This window comes from Rhinolophus hipposideros (assembly GCF_964194185.1).
Source record: "Rhinolophus hipposideros genome assembly, chromosome: X".
Classification (NCBI taxonomy): domain Eukaryota; kingdom Metazoa; phylum Chordata; class Mammalia; order Chiroptera; family Rhinolophidae; genus Rhinolophus; species Rhinolophus hipposideros.
In genome coordinates this window covers 98,021,773-98,038,073 of record NC_138046.1, presented here as the reverse complement: position 1 = coordinate 98,038,073, position 16,301 = coordinate 98,021,773, and the positions used below count along the sequence as shown (strand labels likewise).

The window sequence follows — 16,301 nt, the reverse complement described above, 5'->3', positions numbered from 1 at the left end:
TGAGGTCTTCACCTCCCCCGCCAGGTGTGCTTACGCCCAGACTCAGCGTTCCCGATCGGTGTCCCGCGCGTCCCTGGCCTTCAGCCTGGAGGGGAGGAGCTGGAGGCGGAGCGGGAGGAGTGGCGCGGGCGCCGCGTGTGTCCTGCCAGAGATCACCTCGGCCCCTTAAAGAGGCGGCGGAGCTGCGGCGGCGCAGGAGGGGGCGGGTTCGGCGAGGGCGCGGCCTCTGGGAGCGGGGCGGCGACGCACATCCCCAGCGCTTGGCGGGGTCACTAGGAACCACGCGGCAGCCTTGTGTCCCACTTGGCAATCCGCTCCGTGCTTCTCGCGCCCGCCTCCTCTTGTCACCTCCCGTCTCAGCCTCCCTGCTCCATCCCGGCCGGATCCACTGCCATCCGAGCGCCTCAGAGAACGAGAGGTGGTACGTGGGGCTTCAGAGCGCGCCCTCCAGCGGACCCCGGCTCGGCCTTACGGGGCACGGGCAGCAGTATGGACACCAAACGCTGCTTTGCCAACCGCTTCGATGACTACCAGGGCAGCCTGCTGGCGGGCCAGTGCGAGGAAGCGGTGGCACCTTTGGTCACCGCCACCATCGAGCGAATCCTCCAGGAGCTGCCCCCGCTCGGGGGCGGCGCTGAGTCCCGGGGGGCGGCGGCCGCGGCCAGCAGCTGCCAGGGAGGGCTGTACGGCGGAGTGGCCGGGGTGGCCTACATGCTCTACCACGTCTCGCAGAGCCCACTCTTTGCAGCGGCCCGGGAGCGCTACCTGCGGTCAGCCAAGCGTCTCATAGACGCGTGCGCCCGCGCGGAGGAATGGGGAGAGCCGGACGCCGACACCCGCGCCGCCTTCCTGCTCGGTGGCGCGGGCGTGTACACCGTGGCCACGCTGGTGTACCACGCCCTGGGCCGGTCCGACTACGTGCAGCCGCTGAGCAAGTTCCGAGCTCTGTGCGCCATCTGCGTGCCGGTCTCCTTCCTGGAGTGCGGCTCCGACGAGCTGTTCGTGGGCCGCGCTGGCTACCTGTGCGCCGCGTTGGTGCTCAAGCAGAAACTCGCCCAGGAGGTAAGACGTAGCCCGGCCACCCGGGGGCGCTCGCTGCCTGCCGGGCCCTGCCCCGCCACCCTCCTCCGGACTCCGGGCTCCGGCTTCGGCGCTCCCGGTCATTCTCCATCTCTCTTTGTTACTCTTTAGAGCTGTCATTGCTTCACTCTCTTGTGTTGAGCTCCTGCTTTTGTCTATCTGCCCTCCTCTTTTTGAGTCTCTCATTTGTTGGGATTCCGCCGTCTTTGCACTTTGTTCGTGTTTTCCACTGAACGTGCCACCTCCCCAGATGCTTCATTGCCCAGTAACTTTCTGGAGGCCCTTTCAAGTGAGATTTTAAAAACCTCGAAAATGAAAGGGATTTCCCTTCCTTTGAACCTCCTGTCAAAAGCGGAAGCACCCTTGAATGTTAGAGTACTAGAAAAGTGATGGAAGTTTTGGGGGCTGATTATGCCATCATTGATTCCATCATTAATGTGGAGGTAAGTAGCTTCTACCCCCAGGTCTGTAGCCTAGAATCACTGACCAGCTGTAGGTATGATGTGCTTACCATTCAGTTCATCTCATGGCTCTTATAAAATGCATATCAGATAGAGGTGGCCTCTGTTAAATATAGAAATGTAGACAGAATTGCACCCCGTTGTAATCGAATGTGCATTTTTCATTTTAAAATGTGTAGTTAGCATTGTCAATATGACAGCGTACTGGACAGGGCAGGTTTTCTTAATGAAAAGCTTTTCCAGTGACTTCTTGAAGTGAACTGGATCTCACACCAGTATATAGGTTTGGTTTTGTTTTTCTGGGTTCACTTGTAACATAGCGTGTGGATATTAGAAGAGACTGTGCCAGTTCTTGTGACTAGGAAAAGAATCCTCCAAAGAATCATAGTAACTAGAACTGAAAGAGAGGCTCTTTCATTCATAACCCACGGGAGCCAAGTGTTGTTCTGGGGAGGAAGTGACACATTTAACTTGGGTTTAGTTGGGTGAGAGAGGTGTTTGAAGAAAAATTAAAGGTACACAGTGTTTTAAAATTGTAATTAACGTAGATAACCTTTACAGAGGCAGACTTGATTTCTTTTTTTTTATATAGCAGGGGAGATTGACCCAGGTGAAAAAAACGATGACTGAGTGCTGTGCTGTGCTACCAGGGCAGCAAAGGTCTGTGTGACAAAGTTGTCTTGAAATAGTTCACTCTGCCTCTGAGTCACTGTTATCTGCTAGCAGTTTCCTAAGGGCTCTTCCAGTTGTATAAAACCTTTTAGAGGGCCACAGGGCTATTTATATATATTTTGCATTATATTTGCATATACTCCTCAGACCTTGAGTCTGGCAGTGGGCAATTTTCAAATTCGTTCCCCCCCACCTCCCAGTTGTTTTCCTTAAACTTGCTTCATTCCCTTTGCATGCCTTGGGGCCTAGGGCCTTTTCTCCAGAATGGAATGGCAAGGAGTGGGAGATTCGTCAGGTCATAAAGGTGGAAACAGACCAGGACTCCTTGCCCCAAAACTGTGGTCCCAGGGCCAGTCTGCAAGGCTGATCCACCAAGCCATTTATTAGGACGTCTCTTCTGCTCTTCTGCCAAACCAGATCTGTTTGTTTATACTAACCAAGTTGAGGTGCTTTGGCCCCTGCTCCTGGAGACAGAACAAGCTCTGAGGGTAAAAAAAAAAAAAAGCCATAAAAAAACCAAAACCAACCAACCAAACAAAAAACCCAGCCCTTAACCTGAGCAAATCAGCTAGCCGCAGGGTCAGCCTCAGTTGTTGCAATTTATGAAGTTCAGGCTTGAAAGGGAGGTGAAAGGCAGGGGCTAAGCATGCCAAGCTGGAAGCCCTTCGAGGGGAAAATACAATTCTTGTGCACAGAATACAAGTCTTATCAGTAGATGATCCATAAACCTTGATAAAATTGAATTTCAAACTTCTCTCATTTCTTTATAAATAATCTGTCCTTGTGTCCTGGGTTTCTTTCTCTCCAATGTCATGTATAGTCATTTTCCTCTGGCACTTCCCTCAGTTACCACCACAGCCTGGATCCTCCCCACACCTCTTTGGCACTTAATAATTGAATGAATGAATCACCACTTACTGGGATTAGTGTGATATACTGTGAGCTGGATTCTCTCACTCAAAACCATTCCATGTGCCTCTGAGAAACTAGCCTTCTTAAAAACATGTTTCCTGATGTCATTTTCCTGCTGAACGTCCTGCAGTGGCTCCCTATTACCTATTTTCCTGGCTTCTCATCTCACTTTGACAGTTAGAGCTATGACACTTAAAATGGCAGGCCCCACATGTTCTGGCCCCCTGCATACCTCTTCCACTCCTGCTCACTCCGCTTCAACCACACTAGCCTTCTTCTTGTTTCAGACATTTACTGTCTCAGGTAGTTCCCTCTGCTTAGAATACTCTTTCCCTAGCTATTTTTATACCTGGCTCCCTGACCTTGTACAGGTCGTTACCTCCTCAGCGAGGCCTTCCCGGTCCACCCTATTTAAAACTGCAACGCCATCCCCTGACTTATGCCCCTTTATTGCTTCATTTTACTTGTTCTGTTGATGTCTTCTCCGATGAGAATGTAAGCTCCATAAGAGCAGAGTTTTTGTTTCATTGCTATATTGCCAGCATTAAGATGGTGCCTGGTACATACTTAGGTGCTCAACTTTCCTTTTTTTAGTGGTGTTGCAAATAGTGTTTGCTCTATGGGTTGATTTATCACTCGGTTTTGATGGTGTTCCATTTATCAATATTTTCCTTTATGGTGGTGCTTTTGGTGTCATATTTTTAAAAATCCTACTGCCAAGGTCTCAGTAAGTATTTGTTGAATGAATGAATAAGTGAATACCAGTTTCTCACAAATTTTGCCTCAGATCAAGCTTAACCGTTAGACCCGTGCTTGTTAAACTTTGAAGAGGTTGTTAATAAAATACAGATTCTGACTCAGCAGGCCTGGGATTGGGCCCGAGATTCTGCATCTCTAACTAGTTCGCAGGTGTTGCTGATGCTCCTTGTCCAGAGACCACGCTTTAATAGCCAGGCAATACATTGCTACCTAGGTTGTGGCTTTATACCGGCCGTGTCTATGAAGGCGTGCTATGAGACACCATTCTATGAAGCTTGATATATTTATTTATAAGACTGTAGTTTAGAATACTGATAACTATATCCTGCCATGCTTTCATTCTGAGGGCTCACAAGAGGAATTTCTCTCAGGACTTGGAAATAGGAGTGGTTCTGCTCCTCCTGGAAGTTGATTGAGTTTTTAATCTTGAGGATGTGTCATGTAACTGCTTGTGTTTTTCACTTTATGTTGGCTCCTAGGAAGCATATGGCCAGAATTGTGGTCCCCATAGGCTGTGTACAGTGCCTCATCACAGGTGCTTTTGTATACTAGCATTTACCCTGGGGTTATGTTACATTTTTTTCTTCCATAATGTACCCTTTTCTGAATTTTCTGCCATGCGTTTGATTTTATGGTTTGCATTTATGTTTATAAGATTCAGAGATGAAAAAAATATGTGTGTATAGAGAGACAGAAAGAATCACTATATCCAGGTAATATATTCCTTCTTGGAAATACTTAAGGGAAGTAGCTTTAAGAATTTGTTAGGCAGATATCCTTGAGCAATGGGGTATTAAAGTCCCAAAAGATCATGCCATAGAAACTTGTATTGGGTCTATTCTGCTTTCCACGGGTTGGTGGAAATGTAGCAGGGAAAAGGAAGTTAGAAAAAATAGTGAAGGGATTAAGGGGAGGTCTAGGGACCACAGTTAAAATAACTGCCACTGGGTGACCTTGGACAATAATTCGACATCTTTAAGCCTCAATTACCTCACTTGTGAAATGGATTAATAATAGCTTCCTCATTCACTTATTATGTTTATTCATTCATTCGGTGAATGTCAGGTTTTTATGTGTGCCAGGCCCCTTGCTAGGTACCAGGATTTAGAAGTGAACAAAAATCAATATAATTATGTTGTAAGTGCTCTGAAGGAAGTAAACAGGAACTAACTGGGGGCAGGACAAGGGGGGGGGTCGCTGTGTGGCATAGGTTAGTAAGGAAGTCTTCTTTGTGGGAGTGATTTCCTGGCTCACCACAGAAGCAGGAGAGTGAAGTGGGTGCATTAAGAGCAGACATTCCAGGCGGAGGGGACAACAAAGAGCAAGCCCCTGAGGTGGAAAACTCCTTGGAGATTTCAAAGAAATGGAAGGTGGCCAGCATGGTTGGAGCAGAGTGAGCCAGGGCTGGGGGATAGAGGAGTGCCAGGCCAGGTAGGAGACCTGAGGAGGGTGAAATCAGATCCTGCAGGGCCAGGTCAGTCACAGTGAGTTTACCTTTGTTTCAGGTTTAAACAGGGCACTGTCTTCACCTTATTTACCTTTTAAACGGATCCCCCTGGATTTCCAAATAGAAAGTGAATTGAACAGTGTTAAAAATGGTCGCAAGCCAGATTGGTTACAGGGGGTCTAAACCCCTTTTGTGCCAAGGACTTCTTTGTAAGTCTGGTACCTCTTAATATTTTAGATGCATAAAGTCAAATCACATAGGCTTATAAAGGAAGCCAGTTATATCGGCGTTGAAACACCGAAATATTTTTAGAATGTGTGATGCAGTAGCATATGTGCTTCTTTATTAACACATTAAATAAAAAGATTTGGCAGCGGGCCTAAGGATTATGGTACTTTTGAAACAGTGATGGGGGTCATTGATATTTTGAGATATCTTCAACAACTGCAGTCTGATATGAATTCATCTGTGATTTCTATAGATGACAAGTCACAAGTACTACTGTGGTTTGTAGTCTGCATTTGTAATGAAAGTAAATGCGAAATTGTTTGAGATTTGAGAAAATATAAATGTGATTTTTATTTTCCCAAAGGGGCTAGTCCGGAAGTTGCTGTGATGACTCACCCTAGATAAAATGTCTGATATGGTACTTGGCATATAGTAGCAGCTGCAAAATCAGTGTTATTCCGTTTTGCATCTACTAACAGAAAATTAAAAGTGATTCTGAACATCACATAGAAAATTCTGAGGACCCGGTACAAGGAATCCAGCTTCATGGCTGATTAAAACAAAACAAAACTATTGCAAGACTGTTAATTGGGTCCTCAGCTCATTCCTAAGGCAGGCAGTCCGCAGCTGTAGAAGTGGGGATGCTTTGAGTTGCAAATAACAGAATATTCATTAAAAAGTGATCTAAATCATGGGAGCATTTATTACCTCACTTTATAAGGAGTGTAGAGCTAGGCCATTCCAGGATTGGTTCAGCAACTCAGGAAAGTCATGAGAACCCAAGCTCTTTCCAAACCTTTTCTCTGCTATTCTCAGTGTGTGAGCTCTGTCAGTCTTCAGGATTGCAGGATGGCTGTTGCCATTCCAATTGTCGTGTTCCCATACAACTGAAGTAGAAAGGGAGGATCTGAGGCTTTTTTCTTGCATCTTTTTTGTTTTTTAAATCATATAGAACATTCTATCCTTGAAGAATTTCCCTTTTGCCTCATTACCCAGCACTTGGTCACTGGCCACTTCTGGTTTTGGAGGAGGCTGGGAAGGTTAAGTGTCCTTCCTTTCTAACCTTTATCATTGGACGCAGGTCCTGACAAGAAACAAGAAAGGAGAGGGCGATGGCTTTTAGGTGGTTACCTAAGTGTCTGCCCCTTGGTGAGGCCTGTCTTGTGACCTCCCACTTCCTTGGTTATTGTGAATAATGCTGCAAAGACCATGGGATGCAGATATCTCCTTGAGATCCTGTTTTCATTTCCTTCGAATAAATACGCAGAAGTGAGTATTATTGTTATTCTATTTTTCATTTTTTGAGGAATATCCATACTGTTTTCCACAGTACCTGCACCAATTTATATTTCCAGCAACAGTGCACAAGGGTTCCCTTTTCTCCACATCCTGGCCAACACTTTTTATATCTTGTCCTTTTAATTATAGCTGTTGTAATAGGTGTGAGGTGATATCATTGTGGTTTTGATTTTCATTTCCCTGGTTAGTGATGATTAGTGATGTTGAGCATCTTTTCATGTACTTGTTGGCGATCTGTATGTTTTCTTTGGAAAAATGTCTATGTAGTTCCTCTGCCCATTTTGTTTTAAACAAGGGTTTGGGTTTTTTAATGTGTGTATGTGTGTGTGTGTGTCAATCTAGCTGTGGAGGGTGCAACTCAGCTTCAAGACCAGTCGCTGTTTTCAGTCTTTAGTTGCAGGGGGTGCAGCCCACCATCCCATGTGGGAATTGAACTGGCAACCTTGTTGTTGAGAGCTCCTGCTCTAACCAACTGAGCCATCTGGCCGCCCTTCTGCCCATTGTTTTAACTGAGTTGTTTGTTGTTTTGCTATTGAGTTATTAGGTGAGACAATCAAGATCACGAACTCATCGTAGAAAAAATGCTGCATACCTCATTGCTGAATATCACTACAGTCACCTTTGAAGTACTCCCCTTGGGAAGCTATGCACTGATGCTAGCACCTAGTCCACCCTTGAAAGCAATTTTGGAACTCTTTTTCTGGAATGACCATCAGAGCTGTCATCGGATTACGCTTGATGTCCTGAATGTCATCCAAATGTCTTCCTTTCAATACTTCCTTTATCTTCAGGTAAAGAAAGAAGTCATTGGGGACCAGATCAAGTGAGTAGGGAGGGTGTTCCAATACAGTTACTTGTTTACTGGCTAAAAACTCCCTCACAGACAGTGCCGTGTGAGCTGGTGCATTGTCATGATGCAAGAGCCATGAATTGTTGATGAAAAGTTCAGGTCATCTATTTCACGCAGCCTTTTCAGCACTTCCAAATAGTAAACTTGGTTCACTGTGTGTCCAGTTGGTACAAATTCATAATGAATAATCCCTCTGATATCAAAAAAGGTTAGCAACATCGCTGCAACAAGTTCACAAACTTGTTAGACCTCGTATATGAGTTCTTTATATATTTTGGATCTTAACCTGTTATCTGAAGCATGGTTTGTGAATATTTTCTCCTATTCTGTAGATTGCTTTTTCTTTTTTATTCAGTATTTTTTCTTTCCCTTTTTAAATTAAATTTATTGGGGTAATATTGGTTAATAAAATTATATAGGTTTTAAGTGTACAATTCTATAATACATCATCTATATATCACATTGTGTGCTTATCAGCCAGAGTCAGTCCTCCTTCTGTCGCCATGTTTGACCCCCTTCAGTCTTTTCTACCTTCCTCCCTCCCCCCTTTCCCTCTGGTAACCCCTAAACTGTTGTCTGTGTCTATGAGTTTTTGTTTGTCTTGGTCGTTTGTCAGTTTTATATCCCACATATGAGTGAAATCATATGGTTCTCAACTTTTTCTGTCTGTCTTATTTTGGTTAGCCTGATAATCTCAAGATCCATCCAGGTTGTCAACAAATGGCAGTATTTCATTTTATGGCAGAATAGTATTCCATTGTGTATATATACCACATCTTCTTTATCCATTCTTCTGTTGAAGGACACTTCGGTTTCCATGTCTTGGCCACCGTAAATAAAGCTGCAATGAACATAGGGGTTCATATATCTCTACTGATACACGTTTTCAGATTTTTTGGCCAGATACCCAGGAGAGGGATTGCTGGGTCATAAGGCAGTTTTATTTTCAATTTTTTGAGGAACCTCCACACTGTTTTCCATAGTGGTTGCATCAATTTACATTCCCACCAGCAGTGTATGAGGGTTTCTTTTCCCCTACAACTTCTCTAGCACTTGTTATTTCTGTCTTGTTGATAATAGCCGTTGTTACAGGTGTGAGGTGGTATCTCATTATGGTTTTGATTTGCATTTTCCTAATAGGTAGCCTTTTCATTTTGTTGATTGGTATGCTGTGCAAAAGTTTCTCCGTTTGATGTGGTCCCACTTATTGATTTGCTTTTTGTTGCTTGTGCTTTTGGTGTCACATCCTGGAAATTGTTGCCAAGACCAATGTCAAGGAGCTTTGCCGCTATGTTTTCTCTATGTTTTACAGTTTCAGGTCTTATGTTTAAGACTTTAATCCATTTTGAGTTAATTTTTGTGAGTGATGTAAGCTAGGGGTCCAATTTCATTCTTCTGCATGTGTATCCAGTTCTCCCATTACTATTTATTGAAGAGACTATCCTTTCTCCATTGAGTATTCTTGGCTCCCTTGTCTGATATTAGTTGACCATAGAAACTTGGGTTTATTTTTGGCCTCTTGATTTTGTTCCATTCTTTATATATCCTTTTTAATGCCAGTACCACACTGCTTTGATTACTATAACTTTGTAATATAGTTTGCAATCAGGAAGTGTGATTCCTCTAGCTTTGCTCTTCTTTTTCAAGATTGCTTTGGCTATTAAGGGTCTTTTGTAGTTCTATGTGAACTTTAGGATTATTTTTTCTAGTACTATGTTGAGTAGGAGTGGTGAATGTGGGCACTTGTTCCAGATCTTAGAGGAAAGGTATTCAACCTTTTATTATTGAATATGATGTTAGCTGTGGACTTGTATATGGTCTTTATTATGTTGAGATATGTTCTGTCTATACCCAACTTGGTGAGAGTTTTTATCATAAAGCGATGATGAATTTTCTCAAATGCTTTTTCTGCATCTACTGAAATGAACATATTATTTTTAGCTTTCATTCTATTCATGTGTATCATATTTGTTGATTTGCATATGTCGAATCATTTATGCATCCCAGGGATGAATCTCACTTGATCATGTTGTATGATCCTTTTAATGTGTTGTTGAATTTTGTTTGCTAGTATTTTGTTGCAATTTTTTGATCTATATTTATCAGGGATATTGGGCTGTAGTTTTCTTGTAGTGTCCTTATCTGGCTTTGGTATCAGGGTAATGCTGGTTTCATAAAATAAGTTTGGAAGTGTTCTCTCCTTTCAGTGTTTTGGACGAGTTTGAAGAGTATTGGTATTAATTCTTAAGTGTTTGAATTCACCAGAAACCATCTGGTTCTGGCTATTTTGGGGGGGGGAGAGTTTTTTGATTACTGATACAATCTCCTTACTTGTAATGGGTCTGTTCAGATTTTGCATTTCTTCATGATTTGATCTTGGTAGATTGTATGTTTCTAGGAATTCATCCATTTCTTCTAGGTTGTACAGTTTGTTGGTGTATAATTATTCGCAGGAGTCTCTTATGACCCTCTATTTCTGTGCTGTCAGTTGTGATGTCTCCACTTTCATGTGTGTTTTTATTTACTTGAGTCTTCTTTTTTTCCTTAGTCTACCTAAAGGTTTGTCAATTTTTGTTTATCTTTTCAAAGAACCAATTCTTAGTTTCATTGATCTTTTCTATTGTATTCCAAGTTTCTATTTCATTTATTTCTGCTCTAATGTTTATTATTTTCATCTGCTAACTTGGGGCTCATTTTTTTCTTCCTTTTTCTAGTTCCTGGAGGTGTGATGTTAGGTTGTATAAGATTTTTCTTTGTTTTTCTTAAAAATTATTACTGTCATCAAACAAGGTAAAACAATAAGAGGATACCAAAAGATATAGCTTGCTTTCTTGCTTAATGTATCTTGGACATCTTTGCACATTATTGCATAGAGAGATGTGTCATTCTTTATACTGGTTTGATTTAATAGCTATACAATAACTTAATCATTATTGATGGACATTAAATTGATTCAAGTTGTTTTTTTTTTTTTGCTATCAAAACCAGTGCTGTACCAGTGCTGTACATTAGGAATAGAGACAGTGGAAATGTAATGGCTCTGTGCGATGTCAGAGGCATAGTGGATGGGGGGAGGGGGGTTGACACAGTGTGAGGGATATAAATGATAAACATCTAAGTATTACTTTGTCTTGTGCACCTGAAACTAATAAAAAATAAATAAATAAATAAAACAAACCAACCACAGTGCTGTAAAACATGCACACATATACATAAAATATGCATATATACATATGTAATATTTAAATGTAGTATGTACCTACTCACATACATATATCTTTCTATATATGTATGTTTGCCTTCTGTTGCAAGTGTATATGTAGGCTACGTTTTGATAACAATTGCTGAGTCAAAGTGTATAGATATTTTTAAGTTGGTGCAGAGTACCAAATTGCTTTCCAAAAAGGTTGTGTCAATTTCTGTTCCCTTTACCAGTGTTTGAGGGTGCCTGTCTTCCCACATTATTTTCAGCACTGGGTTTCATCAGACTTTTTAATGTATGACAAACTAATGGGTAGGAAATGAGGAGAGAAGTTTCTAGGGTAGAAAATGAATCCCCTTATTGTGGACATTCAACACTCACTAATCAAAATGCATGTGTCAGATTGCACTCAGTCCGGATTTGAGTGCTCCCTTTTTTGTAAGCAGCTGTGTGTGTGCACTGCATAAGGAAACCCTTAAGTTTGGCTTGAAATAACAGTACGTTGGGGAAGCTGGATTTTTTTGTAGGCCAAGTCCAAGTCCAGTTCCTACTTGCCTAATTGTAGACCTGCCAAAAAGTGGGGCACTTCTGTAGGCTACAGCTTAGATCCTTTGTTCCTCTTAATGTAGAGCTCTGTGATTGGTAAAAGGCTGTTAGAGCTGACACTGATTGTACACACTGTTGTAAGCACTTTACATGTACTGTCATTCAATGCTACCAGCGATCGTATGACATACTCGTAGGTGCCATTACTATTGCCATCATACCCAGTGAGGGAACTGAGGCACGGAGAGGTTGCAGGACTCATTCTGAGTTACACAGCTAGCCAGTGGCAGAGACAGGGATCCCATTTCCCACAGGCTGGTTGCCAAATCTGTGCTTTCAGTTAGTGCCCCTCATACTTTCACGTGCACAAAAATCTCCTGGAGATCTTGTTAAAAATCAGGTTTTGACTCAGCAAGTCTAGGGTGAATCCCAAGATTCTGCATCTCTAGCACACGTGCCCAGGTGATGCTACTGCTGCTGGTTCATTGAGCAGATTTGAGTACACAGCTCTGAATAACTATTTCTTTTAATCGTATGGGATTGCCTACCAACATATTTGATGTATTCCCACGAGACTTCATGATTTTCATCATTTGTCCTTTGTACTGAAGATGACCTCTTCCACAAAGGCAAGAATATCAGCTCTCCAGTTTGTAGTTTATGCTGAAGGAAAGAGTCACTGCCTCGCACACCTCCTTCAGGATTAAGGACTCTTCACATCTATGAGTGAATGCATGGATTTCTTTTTTCTGATAAATGTAATTTTGCATTCTAGACAGAAGGTGTCTTAGAATTTCTCTAAGTCCCAAATAGATGTTCCAGCAGTGTTAAGTTATTTCATAATTGTAAAAGAAGAGGCACTTGATTGCAGCATTCCCAGACCAGATAGAAGATATGATCTTGAGGTTCATGGAAACATTCTCACTTTAGAATCATTGAATTACATTTCCCTGTGACATAAAGTAGTGCTGCCTACAACTCTGAATTAGTTTAAATTGAACACACTTAGACATTTTCCTTTTTGTTATTATTTTTATTTTTTTCTGATGCAATGATTTAACAACTCTACTCAAAATAACCCAGATTTCCTTAGGTATAATTTATGTAGACCTTTTCATTTGTTTACATACTCTCCACTAAAACCTAAACTTATTATTCCTATTGTAATTATTTGAAGAGAGCATGGTTTTGTAATTTTCTTATTGCTGAATAAATGGGGAAGTAAGCATAGTAAAAATTCTTTTTTTTTTTTAAAGATTTTATTGGGAAAGGGGAACAGGACTTTATTGGGGAACAGTGTGTACTTCCAGGCCTTTTTTCCAAGTCAAGTTGTTGTCCTTTCAATCCTAGTTGTGGAGGGTGCCGTTCAGCTTCAAGTTGTCCTTTCAGTCCTAGTTGTGGAGGGCGCAGCTCAGCTCCAGGTCCAGTTGCCATTTTCTAGTTGCAGGGGGCACAGCCCACCATCCCCTGCAGGAGTCGAACCGGCAACCTTGTGGCTGAGAGGATGCGCTCCAGCCAACTGAGCCATCCGGGAGCTCAGCAGCAGCTCAGCTCAAGGTGCCGTGTTCAATCTTAGTTGCAGGGGGCCGAGCCCACCATCCCTTGCGGGACTCGAGGAGTTGAACTGGCAACCTTGTGGTTGAGAGCCCACTGGCCCATGTGGGAATCGAACAGCAGCCTTTGGAGTTAGGAGCACGGAGCTCCAAACAGCTGAATTTTTAGGGCTGGCCTAAAAATTCTTTTAAATGTACTGAATTATTTACTTTGCCAATAATTCCACCTGTCAGTGTTCTACAAGGAGGTTGTTTTAATGGAATTTCACTATTTTTATTGACCTGAATGTGAAAATGATAGATGGTATTAACTTCTTATTAATTTGGCTAATTTCATTTTTGCTGGTTAATTTAATGAGTGATGTTTGTCATGTGAGTGGCTCCTACACAATACACAGTGGATTTGCTCCATGTGGCAGAGTCGTCCTTTACTATCCCCACGTGGTGATGGTCCTTTGGTAAATTGGCCGACAGTCCATGATGTGTGCAACTAAGTGTTTCTCTTCATGATTCATTTTCTAATTGATCTCTGACCTACATTCATTAATTAAATACAATGCCTTGGATGTTTGGTTTGTCTCAAGGAAAAATACGTTGTTCTCATGCATTTTAAATATAGATATAGATATAGATATATAAATACTACTTGTCTTTTCCTAATTATTTTCTTTATGGATTTAGTTTTAGGGAAACCTACCAAGTTAACAGACTGATTGTTCTTGGGGTGCTAGCCACTTGGACCAACTGAATTTTCAAGAAGTCGTTTGATCCATTCTTTCTTTTAGCAAGCTGAACAAAGAAGTGGTATGTATAAGATCAGATTTCCTTTTCTGAATAGCTTTATCTATTCAACAACCCAGACAAATGAATGACTTTGATGTGTTGAAGTGTGAGTGTTGCTACCTGGGTTATAAGGAAGCTGTTTCCCACATGGGAGACAGTTTTACGGACTTCATGGGTGAGAACATCATCTAAATGAGAGGTGGCAAAACAAATATTGGCCATAGCATTATGAGCAGTTAGCTGTTACTGTGCCCATCTGCTGACTCCATTGCTTTGCAGGGGATGGATTCCCGGTGCTCAGTGGTGTGTTGAAATTTGGTGTCCATGGCAACCAAAGCATCACAAATCTCAAAGCAAGCACTGTGGGGACCAGCTGAATCTCCATTACTATTAGGTTGGTGCAAAAGTAGTTGCAGTTTAAAAAAAAATTGCAAAAACCGCAATTACTTTTGCACCCACCTAACACAATGAATTTAGGAGGGTGCCACATTCTGAACAGATTTCACAGCTGTCTAAAGCTGAGAGATCCAGTACTCAACCAGAAAGGAAGTATTGTCCTCATGCACGTTTCAGTAAGATAATATTGCTATTTGAAGTGTTTTCTCCTTTCCTTGTGAGGCAAAGAAAACTGCACATGTATCACAGATTGCAACTGTTGAAATAGGTTGGACTCTTTCAATGAAGGCATTGAAACATCTGGGGTTAAGTACAGAGTTTTTGGAGTCAGATAGCCTTGGGGTTGAATCCTGGCTCCACCACAGTAGCTGGTTTGACCTTAGCCAAGTTACTTACCATTGTTGAAGTTTAATTTCCTCATCTGCAAAATGTAATGCAAGCAGCACCCACCTCATTGGTGTGTTATGAAGATCCACTGAGAATGTACATGTCATGTGCTTAGCAGAGGTCTGCTAGGCATACAGTAAAGACTGTATGAGTTAGCCATTATTTTATTAGTAGTTTGAGTATTATCATTAATGTAAAGTGAGAGTCTGCATTGATTAAATATAATAGGTATGCTTTTCAGACATTCAGCCGATCTAATATTCCCTGTGGTGGTATTCACAGCTGCTCGGTCCCTGATCTCAATAGCAGAGCTTTGAGGTCTTCACACAGAGGCCAGAAAGGGCTAGAGGGAAATATCCTCTGCTCTGCCATGCAGGAGATTAAACTGAGCTGCTCAGAGATTATGTGTCGAAGTAAATGGAGTGGCTGGTCATCACCCCTGCACACTAACCTGTGTGAGTTACCCTGTGCGCTTTGCTGTCTTCAGGGAAAGGGCTGGTCTTTTCGCTTTAAAATTTCAGGCTCTTGGCTGACTTAATCTAAGAATTAGCTTTCTTGTGTCTGTTTTGTACTCCTCAAAGTAAATCACCTAATTGACTTTAAGCGACTGTAAATTGCTACGAAGGTGATGTTGGAATGTTTGATTCTTGCTCAGTTCCCCCAGATTCTGAGTGGCGGGTTCAAGGAGCTCTTTCTTGCTCTGAAGTTCTCTTTGCTTCTAAAGATCATCTGATTGCATGGCACTAATTCAGAATTTCAAACATATTTCAATAGTTGTGTGTCTGGTGAAGTGACAACTTCAAATGAGTTTTCCTCAGCAAATGTTCCAGACCATGTACATTTTGTAGCTTGTTTCAGAAAAGCATTCATACAGTAAAAGGACTCTATCAAGTGTTTCTTCAGCTTCTCGGCCCAGGAATTATGTTTTTATTGCATTAGTGCACTTTTCTATTTGCATTTCAAGACTCTATGGTGTAGACTTCCTGTTAATTTTAGAAACATAGAATCTGCATTTTACTCTTTAGCTCCCAGCTCTGATTTATATTCATTTATAACATGACCTTAATATTTACAACTATACTACTCTAATGATAAAGGTATAATGATGACTTCCTCCTAGCCGTAATCATTGAGTTTTTGTATATAGTCATTTGTTCTGTTTACGATCTTTAATACCACCCCAACTCGCTCTAGGTCGTGGTCTTATCTCCATGGGGTTCTGTTATAGTTTTCTCTGATCTGTAGCCTTTGAGCGGGCTTTCTCACATTTGAGTGTGCATTAGAATCCTCTGGAGGGCCTGTGATGACACACGTGGCTACCGTGTTTCCCCGAAAATAAGACCTAACCGGAAAATAAGTTCTAGCATGATTTTTTTGGGATGACATCCCCTGAACATAAGCCCTAATGCATCTTTTGGAGCAAAAATCAATGTAAGACCCAGTCTTATGTTCGGGGAAACACGGTAGCCTCCATGCCCAGAATTTCTGACTCAGTAGGTCTAGAGTAGGGCCTGAAACTTTGCCCTGTGATCAAGTGTTCAGTGATGCTGTTGCTTGTCTGGAGACGATATTTTTTGAATCACTGCCTTACACTATACCCTTAACCCTGACAAAAATCCCCGAAATATGGGAACTAGGTGAAGGCATATGGTGGGAGTACTCACAATGTATTTTCACCACCAGAAAATAACTCAAATGATAGGACTCACTATATGACGGGCACTGT

At 42.1% G+C, this 16,301-nt stretch overlaps 1 protein-coding gene across 1 annotated transcript in view; it reads left to right on the top strand.

Moving 5' to 3' along the window:
- Window positions 1–204: 204 nt before the first annotated feature.
- The window catches only part of LANCL3 (LanC like family member 3), a 95,494-nt gene continuing 79,397 nt past the window's right edge, over window positions 205–16,301 (top strand). The window contains exon 1 of the mRNA XM_081042773.1: window positions 205–1,062. Coding sequence (XP_080898899.1) covers window positions 490–1,062 — 573 coding nt within the window. The 5' untranslated portion in view covers window positions 205–489. The remainder of the gene's footprint in view (window positions 1,063–16,301) is intronic.